Below are 27043 nucleotides of genomic sequence, written 5' to 3'. Positions count from 1 at the left end.
ATGTAATAGGAGGGGGAGGATGGAAAGTGGCTGGAGGTGGATGGTATGTAATAGGAGGGGGAGGATGGAAAGTGGCTGGAGGGGGTGTAGATGTAATAGGAGGGGGAGGATGGAAAGTGGCTGGAGGGGGTGTAGATGTAATAGGAGGGGGAGGATGGAAAGTGGCTGGAGGGGGTGCAGGTGGAGGAACTACTGTGGTGGGAGGAGGAGGAGGTTGGGAGGTAACTTGCTGGAGAGCAGCGTGGCATGAATGCATTACATGCATCTGCTGGGCAGGAGAGAGCGTTTCCATGCGCTCCACAACAGACCTGAAAAAGGTGTGGTTTGGCGAAGATCTTGCTTCTGAATGCATGGTTTGCAGAAGTGTCTTCACCTCCAGAATGCTGAAGTTGATCTGCTGATAGCCTGCGGATATTTGCTCTGACAAGACTTTTAGACAGTTCTGGAAAGATGCATTCAGATGCAAGAACTCTGGCGCATAAGTCTTTTCCTGACCCCTCTGCCGCTGCCGCCCAGTACCCGTAGGTGTACTAGAGGTGGCAGGGGCAGAAGGGTGGGGTAAAGGGAAAGCGATCTCCTCACCAGCAGCTTCATGTAATGTAGGCGGCCACGATGCTCCTGTGCTGGTGGATGGGACAGATGGGTCGAATGTGTGGGAAGGCTGGGAAGGTGCAGATGTACCGGGGCGGTCGAAGTGTCCCTCGGTGCCGGTCTCCTCAGGGATCGCCTCAGAAGGGTCCAATCGTGCCGGCTCCCGAGTGCTGCTCACCGTGCTGTGGAATAAAGAGAAAAAAAAACAATTAAAATACTGACATGGTATGGCCCTGGCTGAAAAAAATTTTTACATATAACATTTTTTTTCACATGTGGTGTGTAATATTTACCTTCTGGTGACCATTGTTTCCCGGAGGAACGACAGGGCTTCTGCGTACTTGTACTTGCTCCTGCGTCCTCCAGATCCACTCGGGGCCCGCATCTCTTTATTGAACTCCTTCTTGAAACGATCCCTCACAGACCGCCACCGATTCACAATTCTGTTCCCTGAAACAAGAAAGGAGTGGTTAGTATACAACATCAGTGTTTCCCAAACTCCAGTCCTCATGGTCCCCAGGGGTCATGTTTTCATGATTTCTATAGTAAATAGAAATCCTGAACACATGATCCGTGGGGACCACGAGGACTGGAGTTCGGGAAACACTGGTTTACATCAAGCAACCGGTACTGTATATACTTACGCTCTTTAATCTGGGCCCGAGCTTCGAGGTCCTCCCAGCGGCCCACAAGGAGAGAACAGATTTCCTCCCAGAGTCGTCGGGTAACAATCAGGTCAGCGTGGCGGCGGTCAGCCATATTCCAGAGCGGCTCCCTTTCTCTGACGAGATCGATGAGGCGGTCCACATCAATCCCTCCATCCTCACCGTCAGAGTCGGGAGCACGCTGTGAAGGCTGTTAAAGAAAAAGACAAAAATAACATAATTAGCCTCCACAAAAGAAATGAAATAAAAAGTGCAAAAAAACAAAGCAAAAATATTTATACTTACACGCTGGTGACCGCCGCGTTGCTGTCGCCGACGACCCTGGGAGGCACTGCGAGGACCTCTTGGCCAAGCACCAGATTGGGAAGACTAGAGAAGAAAACAAAAAAAGTTATGTCTTTGGATGTAGGCATTTGTTTGCTGTGTGTGGTCTGCAGAACATTGTTTTCTATGTGTTGTGTGTAGTGTGATGTTGTGTTTCTGCGTTTGATGCAAAAAACTTACGAATTGTGAGCCCACTCCAAGTGTTTGTCCACCCCTTCCTTCTTCTTCTGGGAGCTCCTCTTCATCTTGTGATTCCTGTTTTGAAATAAAAGGCAATGAATAGACATATATTACAGAGAAGATGGATTTTGGAAATAAAAACTTACCGTCAAATGCTGACGATGCGAGGGAGGGCTCCCAGAAGATGTGCTGTCCTCTTGCTGGCCAGACTCCATGGCTGTGGGTGGTGTTACAGCTGCTGCCAGTGAAGCCAGTGCTGCTGCTGCTGCATCTCTTGGGCGGCTGTTGAATAAAGAGAAACAAAGGGCCAATGAATATCTTGATATTCAATAGCCCTAGTTTGGAGGAATGGGGGATTTGATAATTACCGTCTCTCATCTGCTGCTGGCCTCCCCTCCTCAGCATGTTCTATTTGCTGCTCCATTTGGGGTGGTGGTGGTGCGGATGGTGCTGCAGTGGTCTCCTGCCTTCTCCTGCGCCTGGTTGCTGTCTTGGGTGGCATGTTGGGTGTGGCTGTGGGTCCCACTGTCTTGCTTTTATATATGTCTTGTGGGCAGAGCTACTGAGCATGCTCAGACCAAAAAACCGGATCCGGCCGGCGCATTGCGGCGCTCATAGGCTTTCGTTGTGTGAAAAAGCCGGACGCGCCGGATCCGGCGTGTCCGGCTTTTTCGACGGAGACAAAAAACGTTACAGTCACCGTTTATTCCAGACGCCGGATCGCGACACATTGCCGGATCCGGCGAAAACCGGATGAAACGCATGGCCATCCGGCGCGATCCGGCGCAAATGCAAGTCAATGGGGGGAAAACGGATCCGGCATTGCATTTCGCCGGATCCGGTTTCTGTCAAAAGCGCCGGATCGCGCCTGACGGCGAAAACCTGATGTGTGAAAGAGGCCTAAGGAGACTAAAAATTAAAATAAAGTTCTCTTTTTAAATATAGGAAAATACAAAAATAATAAAAAATTAAATTCCTCCCACTAAAAACTTAACTTTTTTATATTTCACTATTTTTGTGTCTAACCCTTTTCTCCACCAACTTTTGTTTATAATGCACTTGCACATTGTAGCATAAACATATTTATATAATATATTGTTTATATATTACCACTATTGCTTCATGGTGCTCATGTTCCTCTGCCTCCAGTTAAAAAAAAATTTGGGTTCCGGTACCAGAACAGTCCCCAGACCCGAACATGAACCCCATTCACTAGAACATCCAGTGTTTGTGCATGACAGCACGGTAAACACTGCTGCTGATCGTCAGTAAAATCATTACCGCCAGTCAGACAGCCGCGCTTCCCACGCTGTCAAATTAAAGCATGAGCCTGCAGCTGTGATCGGAGGTATAAAGTTTACCTCCAGTCACTGGTGTGGGCTGATGGGGCTACTGTTCCCATCAGCCTCTGCCTGCTGCCGCTAATAACAGTGAATGCAGGAACAGCTGATGGGAATATTCATCACCCGGCATCTGCGGTCTAAATAAATAATAAAAAAAAAAAAAAAAAAAATGGCATGGGTTCCCCTATATTTTTTAAAACCAGCCAGGCATAACTGACAGCTAGGCAACCATCAGCAGTCAGAGTTAGCAAGATTGGTTATCAAGAATAGAGGGGTCTCCTCCCTGTTTTTTTAATTATTTAAATAAATAATTTAAAAAAACAATGTGGGGTTTCCCCTTTTTTTGACAACCAGCCTTGCTAAAACAAACAGCTGAGGGCTGGTATTCCCAGCCTAAAAACAGCAACCCGCAGCCGCCCAGAAAGGGCATATCTGTTAGATGCGCCAATTTACTTGCCTCTTCCCACTTGCCCTGTAGTGGTGGAAAGTGAGGTTTATATCTGTGGGGTTTATGTCACCTTTGTATCGCCCGGTGCCATCAATCACACAGGTTAGTAATAGACAGTCGTCAATAAGATACCTATCCATTACTAATCCTATAGTTATATTGTAAATACACACACAGGCAGAATAAAGTCCTTTAATTGAAAGAATGACACACTCCTTTATTGATTCAAAATTAAACCATACTCACGTCATCACTCATTGAAGCCGTCATCTCCTGTAATAAAACAAAAATAAAAAACAACCATATCCCTTACCTGTCTGTTGTTCTGTCCCACGCCGTAATCCATGTCTGTGGAAAAACAGTTTTCAACCTGGCTGGTGCCAAGATGCGACCGTCCAGGCTGAGAACCACTGGGAGACCGCTAGTCCCTGATGCTGCACTTGCAGCAGCTCATTCTCCCAGTGGTTCTCAGCCTAGACAAACATCCGTGTTCAGTGTCCGTGCCCGAACGGTAGGTGTTCGGTATGAACGCCGAACTTTACTGTTTGCGTTTGCCCATCTCTAGCCATGACTGCAGAATATACAGAAATACGATACACTGAATTTATTGAGAGGTTTACAACACTTGCAGAATTTGGCGCATCTGCTCAATGGCGTGCACCTCAATTGCGCCTCAGTGACTGTATGCATTTATGGTGCAAAAACATTGCAAATGTGAAGAAATTGACCAATATCATGCCCCTGTCCCCCCCCCCCCGTTCCTCCTCAGCTCCTCCTCAGTTCTGCCAATTTTGGCAAAGCTATTTGAAATTGGAGTGAAAACACCAAATATGGCAACGCCTTTGCACAACTCAGCAGTATGGAAACAAAATTGTGACTTTTAAAATATTTCATAACAATATTTTGGCAGAAAAGCTTTGTAGCATTATTCTCTTTGTATTGCACTGCCTTGCTTTTATTGCAAAGTGCTTTTCAATTTTAACATTTTTCAGAAAATAAGTCTAAAATAAAAGCAACATACATATGATCTGATCTTGAATAAAAAGAGCTGTCAACTGATACATTAGGCTTCATGAGCAGGTTGTATTTAGTATTTTTTGCTTGCAGGGGCTGTGGGGGTCACATATGTGTATAGAGGTATGGAACATGCTGCAACCTGCTCATTTTGTTCCTTTGAGGCATATGGAGTGCATCTTCATTGTTGGTCTCAACAGACAGTCTAAACAACAGCTCACATGTGTGTCAACTCCATGGACAAAGTACCCTTGAGATGCTCCACTTCATCAAGTGCATGCACCTGGTACCTACTATAGAGTCTCAGAAATTATGATGCAAGACAGCTGACATGGCCTCGGGTCTACAGTGTGGCCTAAGGAGTGGTGACACAGGCACATGTATTTATTTAATGAGCTCTGCATTTTGAGAAGCCCAATTTAATGGTGAGAGAATCTGTGTTCTAGAAGGAGCAAGCCAAAAGAAAATCAATTTTCCCGCGGAGATGAGTCTCATTAATGGATGGTGAAAACTGATTAACACCTTTGTGCTGTCCTGCTGCGACTGCAGACACACTTTAACATGCATGTATGAGGAGTATGCTAATAAAAGTGCCTCAGCTGGCATCTGTTGCCCATCCACCGTCGCTAGTATCGTATTCCTGCCTTTGATTGGCATCACAGAGAAGCTGTGTGTTTTCACATAGAATTTACTGTGTGAGGCAAAGTTATTATTACTGCAGAGCTCACAAAGGTCCAAGTATCAGATTTATTCCTGCAGATAGTAAAGCTAGATGGTGACATTTATTTGTCACTGTTCAGTACGCAGCTACCATTCATACACCGCGGAGACCTCTATCGGTATTTTATAGATAAGAAAGAAGTTCTATCTTGTGAAGATGTAAGCAAACAATTCTTGAAAGAGAAAACTGTAGGGACCCGTGTTTCCCGGATCAAAACTAAAACAGTTTGTGTAATATATGTATTAGATTGCTACAGCTTTTTTAGCTGGCTTTGGCATCTTCACATGGGTGTGTATATAGGTGCTGGGTCAACAGTATTGAATTTGGGCTTAGGGTTTTCATATCCTACTGTATATACCATCGTTATTATGCTTGTTAGGCAGAGGCCATTTTTGCCCACAGACAGTTCATGATTTTTTCATTTGTTGGATTTTGTGACCTTAAAATTGATAAGCATTACACATCTTATTTGACCCTGCATTTACTGTCAGGCACCACTGCTCGGACTCTGTGGGTGTCTCTGACAGTGGATACGGTGGCCATGTCATAATTGATGAGAACCACTATGTCTCTGATTTATATGATTTTGTCACTGTCCTTGACATTATGGTATTGACTGACTACCTGCCTTGTCTTCCATCAGATCAATCCACAGGCCACAAGCTAATCCTTGGATTCAACCCAGTGACTTCTGCACCAAAGGCCAGATCCCTTTATATAAGTGAAAAGTGTAAAACCATAGTGCCCTTAGGACCTGTTAAAGGGTTTTCTCTAGCTATTAAATTCATTTAATTAGTGAGACAGCATAAAAATAAGCAAGTTTGTAACTGACTTGCTCTTTCTAACTGCTGTCATTATCCTGAAATAAGAGCTTTTATGTTTCATAGTGTACAGCTGGTTTCCACGGAGCTCGGCAACTAGTGCTTGCCCAGACCCTGGCCAATAGTATGCAGTAGTTACATTACAGGGAAGATGGTATCTCCTAAAATCCCACTCATCTTTCTCCACCCATTGATTTCTGTACAGCAGTAAGCTGTTCATTTCCCTTCCCCTCCCTCTCAGCTCCTGACAAGCTGCTGGTATAAATCTTGTAAAATCATTAGTCTGTAGCACCAGCTTCTCCCATAGCAGTTCTCCTCATCATGGCTCTTGGATCTTTTTTTCCAAAGCAGTGTGTTTGTTCAAATGTATTTGTCGGAGTAGGAATCATTATGCTGTTTCAAAAACGGGGTCCCCTTTTTGAAATGGCATAATGATTCCTACTCCTGACATGGATGGTTATCTCAGTGGCTTAGTGCCCTTAGCTCCACACCAGGTTTATTGAACAAATGCCGGAGGTCCAATCAACAACCAGAATCAGATGAGACCATTCTAGTTATAATCTTATGGATCTGAAATATATTTTGGGGGCTTAACTGGCAATGTGTCAGTGGTACTGGCATGGTTATATGCTTGCTATACCTCTTTACGTCTGATTACTAAATCGCCAGTGGTACTGGCTTTGGTAGCACAGGTTAGACCATTCGTGCCCTGACTGAGCAGACTTGGTTTCTTGCTGGCCTTTGAGGGTTCCGATTTCTATGTTTGTTGTGTCTATGAAATTTTAAATTTTCTTTTAAATGTTATGTTTTAAGTTCCCTTCCCTGCTATTTTTTCTAAAGTACTGTACAATATGTCATGAAAATATTATTTCAAAATAAATGGGATATGTTGACATGTTGTAGAGTTATTACCACAAAGTGACACTGGTCAGATTTTAAAAAATTGGCCCATCACTAAGGTGTTAAAAGACAACTACAGTTTTTCCCTAATGATTTGTGTCCGAGGTTCTGGAGGCGGTTGGGGCAGAAATATTGGTTGCTTACTCTAGTGACCTGAAAGAAAACATCACAAGCATCTCAAAAATTCGAATGAGAGGCTTCACATCAAACACAGTGCAGTTTACCTGATTTTATGATTTATACCACAGAAAATTGAATTTGACCCATGGTCAACAACATTGAAACTTCAAGAATCGGGACATTTTAGCTCTGCCCTGGAATTCTAAAGACATTTTATTCTGCTTCTTATGGTTTGTAGAATTTTTTCAAAATCACTATTTTTATTTATCAATAAATTGTACTCTAGGAAATTTAGACAAACTATTAGAACAATATGAATTATAGTGTAAGGTCCAGCATTAGACCAGATTTTCACAGATGATGGTTCAATATACGAAATTGGTCATAAACTAGATAGGTAGAGTTGCCATTTATTACCTTACAATAGCACATAGTGAATTCATAGTAATTAGTGATGAGCAAGTATACTTGCTCGGGTTTTCCCAAGCATGCTCGGGTATCCTCCGAGTATTTTGGAGTGCTCGGAGATTTAGTTTGTGTCGAGGCAGCTGCATGATTTGTGGCTGCTGGACAGGCTGAATACATGTGAGGAATGCCTGTTCATTAGGGAATTCCCACTTGTATTCAGGGTGTCTAGGAGCTGTAAATCGTGCAGCTGCTTCGACAAAAACGAAATCTCCGAGCACGCCAAAATACTCAGAGGACTGAATCATGCGAATAAGGACTATTAGAAAGTCATTTTAGTCCAAGAAATACAAAATAACAAGTCATATATTATAAAGGACCACAATAAATAGTCCATACCTTTATTTCATAGTACAAAAAGCACCAACAATAAATTCACAAAGTTATAAAATGTAAACAATACAAGAACAGGCGGGCAGCTTTATAACCATTTCTGCAATGGTAGGCACAAGCCATTAGTGTGAGAACAGATACTTTATCCAAGAAGTATCATTTCTCCTTGTGGAGAATGACATGCTAAGCATGTCGAGGTGAGGAGACTTAAAGCCGCAATGCTCCTCTGGGAAATATGCTAATTATGCAAATTGTCTCTTCAGAGAGGAAGAGGACTAGAACTCTAGTGCCACCTATTGGAGGTAGCAATCCTAAAAGTCAATGTTGACCCTTTAACGAGCCTAGTTACATGACTTAGGATAAAAGCCAAGTCAGAATCTCCATTTGCAGACACTGTGTTTCGGGGTACTGCCCCTCATCAGTGCAAAGTGGGAGATCTGGTTTGGCTGTGAGAGAGGCGTCTGACCGATATCCAAGAAGTATCATTTCTCCTTGCGGAGAATGACATGCTAAGCATGTCGAGGTGAGGAGACTTAAAGCCGCAATGCTCCTCTGGGAAATATGCTAATTATGCAAATTGTCTCTTCAGAGAGGAAGAGGACTAGAACTCTAGTGCCACCTATTGGAGGTAGAAATCCTAAAAGTCAATGTTGACCCTTTAACGAGCCTAGTTACATGACTTAGGATAAAAGCCAAGGAGAAATGATACTTCTTGGATATCGGTCAGACGCCTCTCTCACAGCCAAACCAGATCTCCCACTTTGCACTGATGAGGGGCAGTACCCCGAAACACAGTGTCTGCAAATGGAGATTCTGACTTGGCTTTTATCCTAAGTCATGTAACTAGGCTCGTTAAAGGGTCAACATTGACTTTTAGGATTGCTACCTCCAATAGGTGGCACTAGAGTTCTAGTCCTCTTCCTCTCTGAAGAGACAATTTGCATAATTAGCATATTTCCCAGAGGAGCATTGCGGCTTTAAGTCTCCTCACCTCGACATGCTTAGCATGTCATTCTCCGCAAGGAGAAATGATACTTCTTGGATATCAGTCAGACGCCTCTCTCACAGCCAAACCAGTTCTCCCACTTTGCACTGATGAGGGGCAGTACCCCGAAACACAGTGTCTGCAAATGGAGATTCTGACTTGGCTTTTATCCTAAGTCATGTAACTAGGCTCGTTAAAGGGTCAACATTGACTTTTAGGATTGCTACCTCCAATAGGTGGCACTAGAGTTCTAGTCCTCTTCCTCTCTGAAGAGACAATTTGCATAATTAACAGATACTTTCACTCATGAAAATTATATATAAAAATCTCACAACAAGAGGAAGTGCAAAAGTGCATTATATCTGGGAATATGTATCTATTTCAAGCATGGCTCTGAGGAAAAGAGATCAAATACCATAAGGTTCCTGTGCTAATACATAATGTGTGTCCATTAAGGAACAACACAACCATAATTCAAAAAACTCTTATTCCACCCAAAAACCCAAATAATGCTTACCCATACTGGATGCTTTTACCAAAGCACAATTACACTGACGCGCGTTTCACTGTTGTTTCCTCTGGGGGGCAGTGCACATTGTGTTGAATAAGCCCTCTTTAAATCACCCATCACAGGATGAAAAACCAATAATCAGACCGCTCACAGCTGTGTCACATTATGCCTAAATGTTCTTCACACCCACGTCATCTATGCGCCAAGTGGCGCCTCTTACCCTGCGCCATCGGTGGAATGATGTGTCATGAATTCCCCCATATTCCCATCTCATGTAACGCGACGTGCACGGGGGCGGGGTTATCTTAACATGGCGAGGAAAGCGTTTCCTGTATCACGGCATCACATCCTGTGACGCAAAGGGGCAGGATCATCAAAGCTCACCGTCACATCTTGTAACGGGGCCATGTTAGCGGATGGATCCGGCGCTGCGTCCCCGGATGTGTGGAGGCGGAACATCCACAATGAGACATCACATCAGGCGTCAAGGGATGGTGAATGGGGAATCAGTATTCCATCCATCACCTATAGTGCCCACCCCTTAAAGACGTCATCAGCGACACCCACTGAAGGATGACCGTCGGCACACATCTCCCGCAGCGTCCATAGCAACCCAATCAGTATATCCACAAAATATTATTCCCTCTCTGACAACAGGAAAAAAGTGCAGAGAATAGTACATATAAATTTACAATTATCACATAAAAGATCTCACTATAACTTCATACATAATGTGGCACACGTTATATCAGTCACACAGAAGAAAATTAGACTAAATAATACATTCTTTTTAAATGCATAAACATTTCATTCAAATGGAAAAACCCAATATTTCTTCAAAATAGTGTCCATCCAACCATCTGGAAAATCTTGTTGTGTATGGGGACTCAAAAGGGGCACAGGTAAATGCTGAGATGAAATCCGCTAAAAAGGAAATTAAAAAACACAAAAACAAGTTAAAAATCATATTAAAAATTCCATAGGCAAACAGACAAAACCACATTGCGAGCCAAAGGGTAACCAAACAAACATGAAAAATCACTAAACCTCATAAAAATGATGAGAAGCTTAATTTTTCATTAAGATCCGAAGGGGTCATGGTGTCCAAATTAATAATCCATTTACATTCAAGCTGCGCCAGTCTGCGCTTCAGATCCCCTCCTCTGATACCACCTTGTATGCGGTCAATGCCTCTAATTTAAAGGAGATCTGAATCGCCAGAATGGCGCAGCCTGAAATGGCGTGGAATAGTCTTTAGGGACGTCACATCTGTTACAGTCCGGGCCACCCCAATGTCTCTAACATGTTCCCTAACACGGACACGCAGTTCTCTAGATGTTAGTCCGTGTTAGGGAACATGTTGGAGACATTGGGGCGGCCCGGACTGTAACAGATGTGACGTCCCTAAAGACGCCATAGTGGTATCAGAGGAGGGGATCTAAAGCGCAGACTGGCGCAGCTTGAATGTAAATGGATTATTAATTTGGACACCATGACCCCTTATATTTATATATACGACTTGTTATTTTGTATTTCTTGGACTAAAAATGACTCTCTAACAGTCCTTATTTGCATGATTCAATACTTTTGAGAGTATCCTTTTGATAAGGAATATGTATAGATTAAACCAGTTTTTCCCATATGTAATTATAATACTCGGAGGACACCTGAGCATGCTCGGGAAAACCCGAACAACGAGTATACTCGCTCATCACTAATAGTAATGGTAGGCCTCATATTGGCCCCATCTCTATTGCCAGACAATTTAGTAAACCTCAGCAGACAAAATCAGTGGGAAGAAATGGTCACCAGAGGTAGCAAGCGATGAGTCCTTGTAGGCCATTATTTGTATTGTTAACAAGCTCCAGGAGGGAGTTCCAATTTAAATTTTTATGGAAAGCTTTTTCTTCATACTTGTTTGTTTAGTGAATATGCATAAGGTTATAATAAATGGTGGGTACTATCGATTTTTCAGACCTCACTCATCTCATGGCTTTTTAAACATCTCCATGACAGTAAAATTTATTTACTAAAACTTCCAGGGCTCCTACGTCAGTCCTAAACCTCATGGGTGCTTGCCAATGGTCTAGATCTTGACAACTTGAGGGTTTGACCCTTCGGATGGAACCCTCCATCTTGTTAAAAATCCAGGGGTGTCTGGCATTGCTTTACTACGACACACTTTTGGGTCACCCTGTGTGAGGAGGTGTTAAGATGCAGTAACGGATCGGAGGCAGAGCAAGGGTTAATCTGGGGTTTTATTTAACAGAGGATACCCCACACAGGGAGAACAGGAGGCAGGGTTGAATTAAGGAAAAAATTTGGAACTTGGGAAAAACAGGTGACAGTAAATATGGCAAAGAGTTCAGGGGTATTAGACTTATCAGTCCGACGACGTCAGAAGTTGGATTCCTGGATGCAGGTGATGGTGCCAAGGCCATGGTGCGTAAGGGAATCCGGTGTAGTCCTGGATCCTGGCAGCAGCGGTGATTCCTCGAGGTCCCGACGAGGGTCCCTGGGTCCGGAAGGTGAAGAGCAGGCAAGATTAGAGTCTCGACTGGCAAAGTCTAGGGATACTCAGCGGTTAAATGCGGGCTTATCAGGAAACAGTTCACAGCGGGTCACCCGGCTTCTCTGCCGGTACGTGTGCGCGTCTATGCTCTGACAGTGGATCTTGTCACTCACGGTCAGTGGTGTCAGCTGTGTCAACAGTATCGACGGTGTCAGCGTATACTGGGCAAATCTCTGTCGACAGTCTCTAGTCATGGATCTGCAGCCCCTCAGACTTGGGCCTGCTCCGTCCCAGTGCTCAGAGGTCGGAGTGCTGACACTGTCTTGCTGCGCACTGTACATTCCCGCCAAGACTGACTGGTTTCCCGTGTGTTGTGGCTTTTTTTAGCTTAGCCACGCCCCCTATCTCTGAGTGCAAACGTCGGTATGGGGCCTTAAGATTTTCCCCATGCAACATAGGTGACAGCCCTGACAGTTCTGGATCCGTCACAGAAAAGGGACGCTTTTCCTTACACCTGCATCAGAGTTGAACTCACATTGCGCTCATTTATTTAGATAAGGCTATAATTTCCAGTTACATAGTAACATAGTTATTAAGGTTGAAGGGAGACTTTAAGTCCATCTAGTTCAACCCATATCCTATCCTAACTTGCCCTAACATGTTGATCCAGAGGAAGGCAAAAAAACCCATGTGGCCAACAGTAAGCTTCACATTGGGGAAAAAAATTCCTTCCCGACTCCACATACGGCAATCAGACTAGCTCCCTGGATCAATGCAATATTAAGGAAACTAGTGTATATACCTTGTAATATTATACTTTTCAAGAAAGGCATCCAGTCCCTTCTTAAATTTTAGTAGGGAATCACTCATTACAACATCATACGGCAGAGAGTTCCATAGTCTCACTGCTCTTACAGTAAAGAATCCGCGTGTGTGAGTATGCTTAAACCTTCTTTCCTCCAGACGTAGAGGATGCCCCCTTGTCCCCGTCACAGGTCTAAGAGTAAAAAGATCATTAGAAAGGTCTTTGTACTGTCCCCGCATATATTTATACATTGTAATAAGATCACCCCTAAGCCTTCGATTTTCCAAACTAAATAACCCCAAGTGTAATAACCTATCTCGGTATTGCAGACCCCCTAGTTCCCTAATAACCTTGGTCACTCTTCTCTGCACCCGCTCCAGTTCAGCTATGTTTTTCTTATACACTGGAGACCAGAACTGTACACTGTATTCTAAGTGTGGTCGCACTAGTGACTTATATAGAGGTAAAATTATGTTCCCCTCATGAGCATCTATGCCTCTTTTAATGCATCCCATTATTTTATTTGCCTTTGCAGCAGCTGCCTGACACTGGCCACTAAATGTGAGTTTGTCGTCCACCAATACACCCAGGTCTTTTTCAGTGACAGTTTTGCCCAGTGTTTTACAATTCAGCACATAATTATACATCTTGTTCGTTCTCCCAAGTGCATGACCTTACATTTATCCCCATTAAAGCTCATTTGCCATTTATCAGCCCAAGCTTCTAGTTTACATAAATCCTCCTGTAATATAAAATTGTCCTCCTCTGTATTGATTACCCTGCAGAGTTTCATGTCATCTGCAAATATTGAAATTCTACTCTCTATGCCCCCTACAAGGTCATTAATAAATATGTTAAAAAGAAGCGGGCCTAAAACTGACCCCTGTGGTACCCCACTGCTAACCGTGACCCAGTCTGAGTGTGCTGCATTAATAACCACCCTTTGTTTCCCATCCCTGAGCCAGCTCTTAACCCACTTACACATATTTTCCCCTATCCCCATTGTTCTCATTTTATGTATCAACCTTTTGTGTGGCACCGTATCAAAAGCTTTTGAAAAGTCCATGTACACCACGTCCACTGCATTCCCTTGGTCCAGTCCGGAACTTGCCTCTTCATAAAAGCTTATCAGATTAGTCTGACAGGAACGGTCCCTTGTAAACCCTCCAAGATTTTACCCACAGTTGAGGTTAAATTTACTGGCCTATAATTTCCAAGTTGAGTTTTTGTCCCCTTTTTGAATATTGGCACCACATTTGCTATACGCCAGTCCTGTGGTACAGACCCTGTTATTATGGAATCTTTAAAGATTAAAAATAATGGTCTATCTATGACTGTGCTTAGACCTACCCATTTAGCTCTTCATTCAGGGAACACTGAACTCTAAGGCTACTTTCACACATCAGGTTTTCGTCGTCAGGCGCGATCCGGCGTCGTGCCGGAATGCCGGATCCGGCAAATGTTTAGTAAAACCTGATGTGCCGGATCCGGTTTTCTGCCGGATCCGTCTTGTTCTTGACAGACAAAACCGGATCCGTCTCATCCGGTTCATCCATTTTTCTATCCGTTTTTCGACGGATTACGCCGGATCCGGTTTTTAAAATTGACCCTTGTGGCCTTCCGAACGGGATTGGCTACTGGAAAACTATATATAGCATGTTCCTACAGCCCTTCTTTGACAGGTTGTAGAGGAGAAAGTGCAGGTTGGAGAGAAGAGCAAGTTACTGGCGAAGATGGATGTTGTCATTGGAAATATTACCACTAGAAGTTCTGTGACAGTTTCAGTAATGAGGGACAATTTTGCACTATACTTTATGTCACCTCAAGGCAGAGTACACTGGCAGGATGACAGAGTGTGAAAGATTTGTGCCCTAAAACTTGTGTACCTTCTGGACCAACAGTATATACCTTTGCCAACCAAAGTTGGCTATCTTGTCATGGTCTTACCATTTTTAGCTTTAGGCCACAGGTGTGTACCTGGTTGTGTTTTATGCAAAGTATTTCACCTTTTAACAAAAGTTGTGTACATTGGTAGGAAATCACCAACAATAAACACAACTTTTCAGGTGAAATACTTTGCTTCAAACACAACCAGGAACACAACTGTGGCAAAAAGCTAAAATTTACCCACAGTTATATACCTGGTTTTGAATACCTTTTTACCTTTTAAATACCCTGTATTTAACCTTTTTTTTAAACATATTTCGCCGCAGAAAGAAATGACAGACAACCAGTTTAAACAATAATTTAACTTTTATTTAAAATATTTTTTTTTTGTAAACTGTTTTTAAAGTTAAAAAAACTTTTTTAATAAAGGTTTGAAACCAACAGGGCATTTTTATTACAAAACACATCATAAATCTGTGTATTGTGGGGTGGAAATACTGCTGGAGGGGCTGCGGGACACTTCGACAATGGGAGTGTGGAGAGAGGACTGGGATCGTGGTGGGGAAGGAACAGTTAGAGGTGATGGTGTGGAAAAAGCTACAGAATGGGTGGACATGTGGGAGGCAGAAGAGGTGGTGGGCGGTGGAGTGGAGGGTTGGGCAGGGACTGTAGGAGCAGATGATGTTGATGGAAAGTTGTATGGGAAAGGAGTTTGGTACGGGGAAGGAGTTTGGTACGGGGCAGGTTGCTGGAAGTGGGGAGATGTCTGGTACTGGGGAGGTTGCTGGTACTGGGAAGGTTGCTGGTACTGGTGAGGTTGCTGGTATGTAATAGGAGGGGGAGGATGGAAAGTGGCTGGAGGGGGTGCAGATGTAATAGGAGGGGGAGGATGGAAAGTGGCTGGAGGGGGTGCAGATGTAATAGGAGGGGGAGGATGGAAAGTGGCTGGAGGGGGTGCAGGTGGAGGAACTACAGTGGTGGGAGGTGCCAAATTACAAAGAGAAAAACGACCAGAAAGTCCCAGAAGGATAATATATTTTATTAAGTCATTATAAAAAATAGTTAAAAAACATTGCATAAAAATAAGTAATACATATACTGAACAAAAAAAGGGGGGATTTTGCTACCCAGATATAAAGCATAAAATTGTAAAAAATGTGTAAACAAATAGTGAATAAGCAAAATAAATATTAATATATATAGAATAATAAACAATATAAAGTGCACAAACACCAAAAAGTATATTATAAACCATAAACATAAGTGTAAAACACTACCACAACAGACCTGAAAAAGGTGTGGTTTGGCGAAGATCTTGCTTCTGAATGCATGGTTTGCAGAAGTGTCTTCACCTCCAGAATGCTGGAGTTGATCTGCTGAAAGCCTGCGGAGATTTGCTCTGACAAGACTTTTAGACAGTTCTGGAAAGATGCATTCAGATGCAAGAACTCTGGCGCATAACTCTTTTCCTGACCCCTCTGCCGCTGCCGCCCAGTACCCGCAGGTGTACTAGAGGTGGCAGGGGCAGAAGGGTGGGGTAAAGGGAAAGCGATCTCCTCACCAGCAGCTTCATGTAATGTAGGCGGCCACGATGCTCCTGTGCTGGTGGATGGGACAGATGGGTCGAATGTGTGGGAAGGCTGGGAAGGTGCAGATGTACCGGGGCGGTCGAAGTGTCCCTCGGTGCCGGTCTCCTCAGGGATCGCCTCAGAAGGGTCCAATCGTGTAGGCTCCCGAGTGCTGCTCACCGTGCTGTGGAATAAAGAGAAAAAAAAACAATTAAAATACTGACATGGTATGGCCCTGGCTGAAAAAAAAAGTTACATTTTTTTCACATGTGGTGTGTAATATTTACCTTCTAGTGACCATTGTTTCCCGGAGGAACGACAGGGCTTGTGCGTACTTGTACTTGCTCCTGCGTCCTCCAGATCCACTCGGGGCCCGCATCTCTTTATTGAACTCCTTCTTGAAACGATCCCTCACAGACGGCCACCAATTCACAATTCTGTTCCCTGAAACGAGAAAGGAGTGGTTAGTATACAACATCAGTGTTTCACAAACTCCAGTCCTCATGGTCCCCAGGGGTCATGTTTTCAGGATTTCCATAGTAAATAGAAATCCTGAACACATGATCCGTGGGGACCACGAGGACTGGAGTTCGGGAAACACTGGTTTACATCAAGCAACCGGTACTGTATATACTTACGCTCTTTAATCTGGGCCCGAACATCGAGGTCCTCCCAGCGGCCCACAAGGAGCGAACAGATTTCCTCCCAGAGTCGTCGGGTAACGATAAGGTCAGCATGGCGGCGGTCAGCCATATTCCAGAGCGGCTCCCTTTCTCTGACGAGATCGATGAGGTGGTCCACATCGAGTCCTCCGTCCTCACCGTCAGAGTCGGGAGCACGCTGTGAAGGCTGTTAAGGAAAAAGACAAAAATAACATAATTAGCCTCCACAAAAGAAATGAAATAAAAAGTGCAAAAAAACAAACCAAAAATATTTATACTTACACGCTGGTGACCGCCGTGTTGCTGTCGCCGACGACCCTGGGAGGCACTGCGAGGACCTCTTGGCCGAGCACCAGATTGGGAAGACTAGAGAAGAAAACAAAAAATGTTATGTCTTTGGATGTAGGCATTTGTTTGCTGTGTGTGGTCTGCAGAACATTGTTTTCTATGTGTTGTGTGTAGTGTGATGTTGTGTTTCTGCGTTTGATGCAAAAAACTTACCAATTGTGAGCCCACTCCAAGTGTCTGTACACCCTTTCCTTCTTCTTCTGGGAGCTCCTCTTCATCTTGTGAATCCTGTTTTGAAATAAAAGACAATGAATAGACATATATTACAGAGATGATGGATTTTGGAAATAAAAACTTACCGTCAAACGCTGATGATGCGAGGGAGGGCTCCCAGAAGAAGATGTGCTGTCTTCCTGATGGCCAGACTCCATGGCTGTGGGTGGTGTTCCAGCTGCTGCCATTGCTGCTGCTGCTGCTGCATCTATTGGGCGGCTGTTGAATAAAGAGAAACAAAGGGCCAATGAATATCTTGATATTCAATAGCCCTAGTTTGGAGGAATGGGGGATTTGATAATTACCGTCTCTCATCTGCTGCTGGCCTCCCCTCCTCAGCATGTTCCATTTGCTGCTCCATTTGGGGTGGTGGTGGTGCTGATGGTGCTGCAGTGGTCTCCTGCCTTCTCCTGCTGCGCTTGGTTGCTTTCTTGGGTGGCATGTTGGGTGTGGCTGTGGGTCCCACTGTCTTGCTTTTATATATGTCTTGTGGGCAGAGCTACTGAGCATGCTCAGACCAAAAAAACCGGATCCGGCCACCGGATCCGGCTTTCGCCGGATCCGGCGCATTGCGGCGCTCATAGGCTTTCATTGTGTGAAAAAGCTGGACGTGCCGGATCCGGCGTGTCCGGCTTTTTTGCCGGAGACAAAAAACGTTACAGTAGCCGTTTTTTCCAGACGCCGGATTGAGACACATTGCCGGATCCGGCTAAAACCGGATGAAACGCATGGCCATCCGGCCCGATCCGGCGCAAATGCAAGTCAATGGGGGGGAAACCGGATCCGGCATTGCATTTCGCCGGATCCGGTTTCTGTCAAAAGCGCCGGATCGCGCCTGACGGCGAAAACCTGATGTGTGAAAGAGGCCTAAATGGCATCCAAATTACATGACTGCAGTGAGGCTCAAACTAAATGTGGAGGACCTTGAAATTTGTCCATGGATGGAAAAATATGCCCTGAGAGTAGTGATGTCTGGATTGCCCCACAAGGTATGAGGCCCGGAAAATGTAAAAGTACTGATAAGACTGGATTCTGAATACTTGGAATTTCCAATTCATCCTCTTTCTCAAAGTTTAACCGGATTAAACAGAAATTACTTGGAAGTACAATTGCTACGGGCAACAACAAAGTAGGCTGATGATTGGGAAATGCAGTCAGGATAAAGGACAGGTAAGGTGATCAGGCAAACTGTGTGTGACATTGTGAAGTAAAGGTGAGCATAGTCTAACAAGTCAAGTATCGGTAACAGACGACAGACATTGCCAGGTACTGCATGCTAGACTGAGCTGAAAAAGCCAGGAATTAGAAGTAGTCGGGAAAGATGGTCATAGTAGGTCAAGTTTAGGAGCAACAGCAAAACGGTGGATTATTCATAGTAACTGGCCCAGATGTCTGTATGGGGCACCTTCATATTGAACTCCTTTGATTTTCATTGGCCAGACTACAATGTGCACTGAGCATATGCCACCAGGTATGAAGACATGTGGGCTGCAAGATTTAGTGCAGCAGTAACCAAAAGAAGGAAGATTTGGTGCTCAAGTCCATGAGAAACATATAGTATTAGTAATGTACTGTACTGTGCAGAGGTTTTAGGCAAATGTAGAAACAATTCTGAAAAGTGATAAAGCTTTCACAAATAAAAGCGTAATTTTTATCATCTAACAACTTGCAAAGTGAAAGAAAAAAAGAGAAATCTAAATCAAGTCTATATTTGTTGTGATCCCCCTTTCAACTTCAAAATAGTGTGGCACAATTGTCCTCTGTCAACCATTAAGGACTCATCGACCATAAAAATCAGATGAGTGCTATCTGTCATTTTGACAGCTAAAACTCATCCCCGTGTTATTCTATGAGGTTGTGCACATATCCAAAAATCACAGCATGCACAAGTTGCCTAATCGGATAACACTCGCCCATTCACATCTCTGGGTCTCTGGAAAACATTGGACCACACTGGGATGACTATTTTCACTAACACAGTGAAGTGAGAAAATGGAGATTTTTTTTTCATTCTCCACACCCCAAAAAATTGGATCATACTATGATCACACACTGATCAAACTTTGACCAGAATGACATTAGCATAATTGGACCAATTTTCTCAGATGAGAGAAAATCGGTAGTGTAACCCTAGCCTGTTAATTATTAATATCATGCCAAGATGTGTAAGTGTGGGGATCTTGTTGTTCATGCTCCGTACTGAAAAAATAAAAAAAAAATTGAAGATTTTGGTTACATTTTTACATCCTTTGCATATCAGTAACATGTCCATCCATCCTGTGATCTCCACAATTAAACAACTTTTCGCATAGTGGCCCAATCGGTAAGGGTGCCACTAGCACCTTCAAATATGCAAGCAGGGTCTATCACTGACACATGCTGCTCTTGCACATTAGCCCTCTTATGTCAATGTTCATCAGTACTATATGTACGATATATACAGTAAAGGTAGAGAGAGAATAAATAAAGATGTCTTAGGTTTGATTCCTAGCAATTTTTCCCCCCATATTTGCTTGTGTCCATATCTACGTTGTGGACATATGCTCCTTTCTGCTTCCTTTGGATTTGTTAGCGTTTTGCGGATTGTTTCTGGGTAGAGAAGCAGCAGGGAAGTACACACTTGTGATTGCAATCATCTGCTTCCGATTTCCAACAGCTGATTGTCTGATGAGTGTAGACTGTGAGCACAGAGACCCGGTAATAGACCCCCACCGCAGGATGTAAACCATTGAAGTTGTCTTGAGAGCACCGGAGTTCGGACCTCCTGTGGATTTATCAATTGTTATTGAACGCTATGACAACTAAACTCTGCAGCTCAGTTTCCTTTACAAAATGTTTACACAGACATACAGTATGTATAATTACTATAGAACTACGTTATGATGTTCTGCATATTTAATATCAATATGAGATGGCATTACAAGCTCTGAAAATAGGATAAGAAGTGGCTCCAGAGCAAGGAACCGGCAGGATCCTTATTGAATTCGGATAACTTCAAGGAAGGTTGCACATGCATGAAACACCTTGACACCGGAAAATAATTGTCTGTTACATCTAAATTTTGCAAGAAAAAAATTAGAAGAAAATGCATCTTTCCGTTAAAAAATCTTGTTTTTTCCTCTGCTATTAATCACGTGTCCCAAAAGCAACCACAGTACAATGCTAGACACTTTTTCCAATAAGTCAACAACCACTATCCCTAAAAATATGAATTCTGTCACGGGACATAAAAAGATTCCAGCTGAGTAATTAAAAATATATGTTTTATCAAATTAATACATAAAAAGAGAGAACATGTTTAAAAGACAGGGCTATATGCCTCAAACAAAGGAGACACCGACATTATATAAAAACTCCTTGTTGATCAAATAAACATATGCATTCAAAATACCAAAGGCATGATTATCAAAGTGCAAGTGCAATAGTAATCAAGGGAAAATGCATTCCTGCTTAGAGGCTATTTTGTGCCAAAATAACACAACATTATATTCAAAGTGCAAGAGCTATCATAGAAAGAATGTATTCCTGCCAATAGGTAATTTGGGCATAAGACCCACTTGGATTACCGATCCAAGGTAGCCCAAGTGAGACTCCCAATAATCAAAAGTATATATTAAATAAGCCCATGTGCCACCAAGGGAGATACCAGATACGGTGCCTCCCCATGCCACTTCCACTTCCTCACCCCACCCAAAGATAAAGATAGGGGTGAGGAGGCACAGTATCCAGTATTCTCCTTGATAGAACCTAGGCTTTGGTAATATACCTTTCATTATCATTTTATTATCTCTTTTTTTGTATTAATTTAATAGAATACATATTTTTAATTATTCAGCTGGAATCTATATCCTGTGACAGAATTACATATTTCACAGACAGTAGTTGTTGGCCTTTCTTCTACTGTGTAGATTCCCTATTTACACTGGTATATCTATGAATACCTTTAGAATAAATAGAGTCATGGGTATATCAGGGGAAGTGAATGTGGCACCAATGGTATTATGACCCTACTGCCGACAAGTGTGCATGATCAGCAAGGTTCTCTAGCGTGTCCTATTCCAATAAATAGGGCTCTTGCACGCTATCTGGCTATCATGAACTCCTCTCGGCAGGTGTGCAGAATCTCCTGAGCTTGATACTTGCCAATGGTGCACATGGGGTCATAATGTCATCAGCATCGCTCACTTCCAATGCATTGCATAACCCCTTTTTGGCTGTGCCTGTTAGGAGTCAGGTTTCTGCAGTCGCTATGCAGGAATCCAGACCCTCACATTCTGCAGTCTCCTGCTCTTTATCCACTGCAGAGGAGATTGCAGAGGAGATTGCCTTGCAGCAAATCTCTCCTGAGGCTAAGTCCTTCTCTCCTCTTACTGAGCATGCTCATGGGACGATGTGCTCAGGTCCTGCTCCAAATCTCATTTGTCCATCTCAGAGATCTGGAGGCATGCGGAAGGTCCCAGCTGCTATAAAAGGCGAGCATGGCTGTTCTGCCATGCGCTAGTATAGACATACTTGCTGCTGAGTCAATGTTTGATGGATGCATGATCTGGTGAATGACTCATTTGAAACCCCTTCCCTTTGATAATAAGCTTGTGTGAGGGATTGAGTTACTACCAGTGCCAGCGCGCTATTGCTCCATACTCAGATGCTAGCGTCCGACATTGTGCCTGCGCCATAGCAGTGTCGTTGAGAGGCAGTATTCACGCCACGCTGCAGTAGCAGCCCACTTGAGCGTTCGCAGCTGTGACGCTATATACTCGGACACACACGGTAGGTCTAGAAGGACTTAGTGCCGCCATCTTGGGCTATTCCTGTGACTGCTTACCGTGTGTGTTATTGCTCTGAGCTCCTGTGACCCTAACAGGCTCAGTACTTTATATTTTTGCCATCTCTGTGACTAAACAGCGATTGCTTTGCGCACCAGGGTGAAGACTAACCCCGTGCGCACCTCCGCCATATTGCTCTGCCACCGTCTAGCAGCGGTTATACCATCTACCGCACGGTTGGCCCCGAGCGGAGAACGCACTTTATTTATATTTTTATTTAGTGCTTTCCGATGTTCCTAACAATGCCCAAGTGAAATTTTCCCAGGAGCTTTTCGAACCGTTTAAAAAATTCACTTGCAAGAAATTTTTTCCTCTTCATGCTTTCAAAAATACCTGATGAGAAAAAAAGAAAGTGCATGTTACTTTGAGGTAGCTTCCTCCTGGATTCCGTTCCAAATATGACACATTAAGTAAAAAAAAGTTGCAAAATGCGATTCAGGGAAATAAACACTCCTCAAATAATCCCTTAAGAAGAACATTTCCTAAAGCAAGTTGTTTTAAAAAAAAAACTCCATAAGAACATAGCTCTACAATCCCACATCAGAGGCAACATTTCTGACCAGCACATAGAGGGAAAATCTCTTTCAATTCTGGAACCAATTTTGCATAAAAAAAACTTCCATACTTGTCTTACAACAGTAAGGCCGGGGTCACACTTGCGAGTGCAATGCGAGAAACTCGCTCAAGTCTCTCGCCTCAATACCCGACACTGCCACTGGCACTCAGGACCGGATCATGCGGCTGCATGTATTTCTATGCAGCTGAACACACCGGTCCCGAGTGTCGGCGCCAGTGCCGGGTATTGAGGTGAGAAACTTGCACGAGTTTCTCGCATTGCACTCGCATGTGTGACCCCGGCATAACTATAAGTTTTAGATGCTTTTTGTGACTCTCTCATCATGGGGTGCAGCTTACATAGGAAACGGATGTGGATTTACAAAGAGGGGTGTAGTTCAAGCACAGGATGATGTTCCAAAATGCTTAAAGTTTGTGGTACAAAGTAGGACAACCAATTGCTGGTGTAAAATTAGACAAAAAGTTGTAAAAATGCAACAAATTTATTATCCGCCATGCGCCATTGTGATAAATTTGGCGCAACTTCAGGTTGTTGAGTCCAAAAATTAATTGGGATTAGTAAATCTGCTTAAAGTGTAAAATTGCTGCACAACTAATATTAAGATTTGTGGTGGTCTCAAGCATTGGATTTCAGGCCGTCTATGGCACCAATCTTGGAAAGACGCAAACCCCTTGGTTTGGCCTTGATGGTAAATTTGTGGGCTGCTGTATAATGTATTTTCTTACATTTCGATAGCATTAAGAAAAAAAACGATGCAGAGATTGAAGGGGATTAAGAAAGAGAGAGCATATTGGTAGTTACAGGAAGAGAAGAAGAAAATATACGAGATTAATGTGCAATTGATACGCGGCTTAAACGTTCCAGTATTAACAATTGCGAGGTGTGTGTGATATCAGCATGGGATGAATAATTTAGGAAGGGCTCAGAATGCTCCAGAATTATGCTGCATTACACAGGGATTTGGAGAGGTGTACATTTCAGAAACAATTAACCAGATCCATGTGCGGAGGGAAGAGATTTCTGCAGCTCTTGACATAACACAAGAGGGGCATGAGGATGATTTACCACTGTGTAAATCCAGCATGTTAACACTATCCCCAGGGGAGACAGGCCTCGCTTTTATTGCTATCACCTTATCAGCTATAGAATATCCATTTAGGAGTAATCCGATCTGTGGTGCAAAATTGTAGGCCATGTATTACTGCCGGTGTCGTACTGGTTAGTGGCATCTGGGGACAAAAAGGACACACTTTCCACAGGCACTGCTATTAAAGTGCACACTGCGTAAAGGCTTTAGTTTAACATTAAACTGGGTTTAAAGGGGCAACTGGGAGATACTGGAAGGGTTTAGAAATCTGTTTCACATTAATATCCTTTTTATGGGGTTTACTCAAACTGGGACTTGGTGACTCACGGATATGCAACGTTAACATTATTTACACTCATGAGACTCGCCAAAAACTCCCAAATCACTATGATGAGTGATGTCAGCATGATATACCTGAGGAAATGCATTAAAGACTAGGTTCCTACCAAAAACTGTATAAGGAAAAGGCGTCGTTGTGATTTACAAAGCCTTCTGCGATCAATACACAGGGCCAGTGCTGCTTAATTGTTCATAAAGCTCCCCTGTTAAATTCTGTTTTTTTTCCATCAGAGGTGGCAGAGCTGAGCTTGTAATTCAAAGCAAGAAATCATGATGTCCCAATGTGATAATGGGGTTGTATGTTTTGAACTATTGCAAATTTTTTTGGGGGGAGTTAGCAAATCTTCAATTCTTTCAAGAGGAATTGAAGAATCAAATGGATCCCATTGAAATGAATGTGATATACTAGTTAATTCAGAGATGAGTCAGGTTTTCCAAAGAGAAATTGAAAGAAGAGAGGGTCTACATAGCTTTTCTACACTATATAAGGATTGAAATGGAGTTCATCATCCAGTGCTACCTAGAAACCTGTGGACCATAGAGCAAATATAAAAGGTAACTTTTATTTAGTTATCTTCCGAGAGTTGGAAAGTGCGTTATGAATCTTTATCATATCTGTCCTTACCTTATTTCGCTTAATTCTCTCCCAAACATTATGCCACACCATTTTCAATGATAAGTTCATGCTCTTTTGCAGCTGCTTTTAACTGCTGCTCAACAAGATCAGTACACTCAATTCAAGCAAGTACAGGAATTTTCCTCTCTGAGTCTCTCTGCTCTTGCTACTCAGTAGGATTCCAGCACTTAGACAGTTTGAATGTATAGATTTTTGATGAGCAGTAGATGAAAGCAGCTTCTAAAGGCGTGTGAACTGGTCATTGAAATAGCATAATAGTTGGAAAAGAAGGAAACAAAATAAGGTAATGAAGAATGTTACAAAAATTAATAACTTTACAATAACTGGAAGATAACAAAATTAAAAAAAAAGGTTTGGTTAATCTTTAAATGGAAACTGTCATGTAAAGAAATGCTATTTCCCATCAGATATGGGGTTAATCTTCAGGTTAATAAAGCATTCTGAAACTGTCTGGCACCTGCACAGAGAGTCCCGCTGCTGGGAAGAAATGAATTTTACTCCTCCTGGCAGGCTCAGGTGTTCAGTCATAGGGGTGGTCCAGTACTATGTAATCAGTGGTGACTGAAGCAGCGGCGGCCATACCTATGATTGAAAGCCAGAGGCTGCCAGGAGGATTAAAGTTAATTTCTTCTCAGCAGCGGGGCTCTCTGTACAGGCGACGGGCATGTTACTCTGATATTTTCAGCCTAATTCTAATTTGAAAGCATCATCAAATTTGGAACCATTGGTAAAAAAATGCAGCTAATGTAATATGTATGTATATCTTTATGTATTTTACAGGCACTGTGGTTATATTAAAGCAAAGCAAGACCCAGACGAAGATAAGATGCACTTCCAACATGGAAGAGGTAAGAGCTGGGTCTTCACTGACTCCACTTGGTCACTCTAGATATACTCTGCCCTCTGCTGGGAGGTGTGATAACTACAAATGGTTGTTGTATTCAAGAACTGTAAGGACTCTTGGCCAGTGCTCTCCATTGTGCTGTAGAGATGTGATGTTGGGAAAGTCTGTTAGGTTCCATGATGCATTAGGTCAAATTTTTCCATGTTTTGGGACTTGCTACGTGTCGAGAGCTTCCTTGTGAGCTACAGTATAGAAAAATGAGTTTACGAATAAAATATAGTAGGCATATTATTTTCCTCTCATTACCACGGACAGAGTCGGTGCTGTGGACTTTCGTGAAAAAAAGTTCAATAAACTGTGTACAAAAACTTTGAATTTTTGACATCTAACATTGTAGATACTGTATTGTAGCCCTTAGGTGTGATAGGAATATGATGTATGACCACCACATGTGCTCTAGTGAATTGTTTACTACCACGTCTGTACATCACCAGCTTGTGGAAAGTCCTCCTGCTTTATTATTTTTCTTTTTTATGTTAATTTTTTTTTTTATTATTATTCATGTGTATTTTTTAAGATTTCATATGTACATAGCTAATGTATCCATTATCATTATGGATTTGTACTAACATTTCTATGAATATACATATAATATTGATGTAGAAGATCGGATACAGGGACCATGAATGTATTTTTTTTTGCACATGTCCTTTCCTTTGACTACATGTCGATGACGCTGCTCGTTGGTCGGATCCATTTTTAAAAAAGCCATTTGGATACAAAATATCGCTGTATGAACTGTATGTTTCTGATGTTGTACAGTAATTGTGAATGACATTAAAATACAAGGTCAAAGAGCGAGGACTGTTGTAGTCTGTTATTGCACTGCGATGTGTATGGACGGTGTATACCGATGGTTGTCAGGTAATGTAGAGTCCAGTTTTTCTCTTTGTGAAGGCTCCTTTAAATGGTTGGTCATGACTACCCAGCCTCGTGACTTTCTTCCTGCTTGGTGGGTAGGTGCTACTGATTGAGTGACAGTTCGGGCCAGCAACATGGTTGACGTGTGAGGCACGCCTTCCCTCTGCAGCACTGGGAGCAAAGTGTGACTGAAGCTGATCAGGATCAGCTAAAACTGAGCTCCAGTGATCCCGGCCAGCCTCAGTGCAGCGCTTCCAGACTCAATAAGAAATAGCTTGTAAGCACTGCGCATGTTCCACTTGGTGCCGAGCAGTAAATAATGAAAAGAAAGTAATATTTTGACATCCGTTGCCATTTTTAATAACAACTGATTTACAAAGTTGATCGTTTTTGCCA

The 27043-nt window shown here is 43.0% G+C and overlaps 1 protein-coding gene across 5 annotated transcripts in view; it reads left to right on the top strand.

Annotated features, from left to right (window-relative positions):
• Positions 1–27043, top strand: part of LOC141091106 (ephrin type-A receptor 3-like) — a 409334-nt gene that overhangs the window by 254493 nt on the left and 127798 nt on the right. For all 5 annotated transcript variants that reach the window (XM_073576465.1, XM_073576466.1, XM_073576463.1 and 2 more), the window contains one exon: positions 25663–25730. In XM_073576465.1, the coding sequence (XP_073432566.1) occupies positions 25663–25730 (68 nt within the window). The remainder of the gene's footprint in view (positions 1–25662; positions 25731–27043) is intronic.

Source organism: Dendrobates tinctorius, unplaced genomic scaffold (assembly GCF_039654945.1).
Source record: "Dendrobates tinctorius isolate UK_male_01 unplaced genomic scaffold, ASM3965494v1 ptg000049l, whole genome shotgun sequence".
Lineage (NCBI taxonomy): Eukaryota > Metazoa > Chordata > Amphibia > Anura > Dendrobatidae > Dendrobates > Dendrobates tinctorius.
Note: the sequence above shows the minus strand (reverse complement) of the source record. Positions and strands in the feature narration are given on the sequence as shown.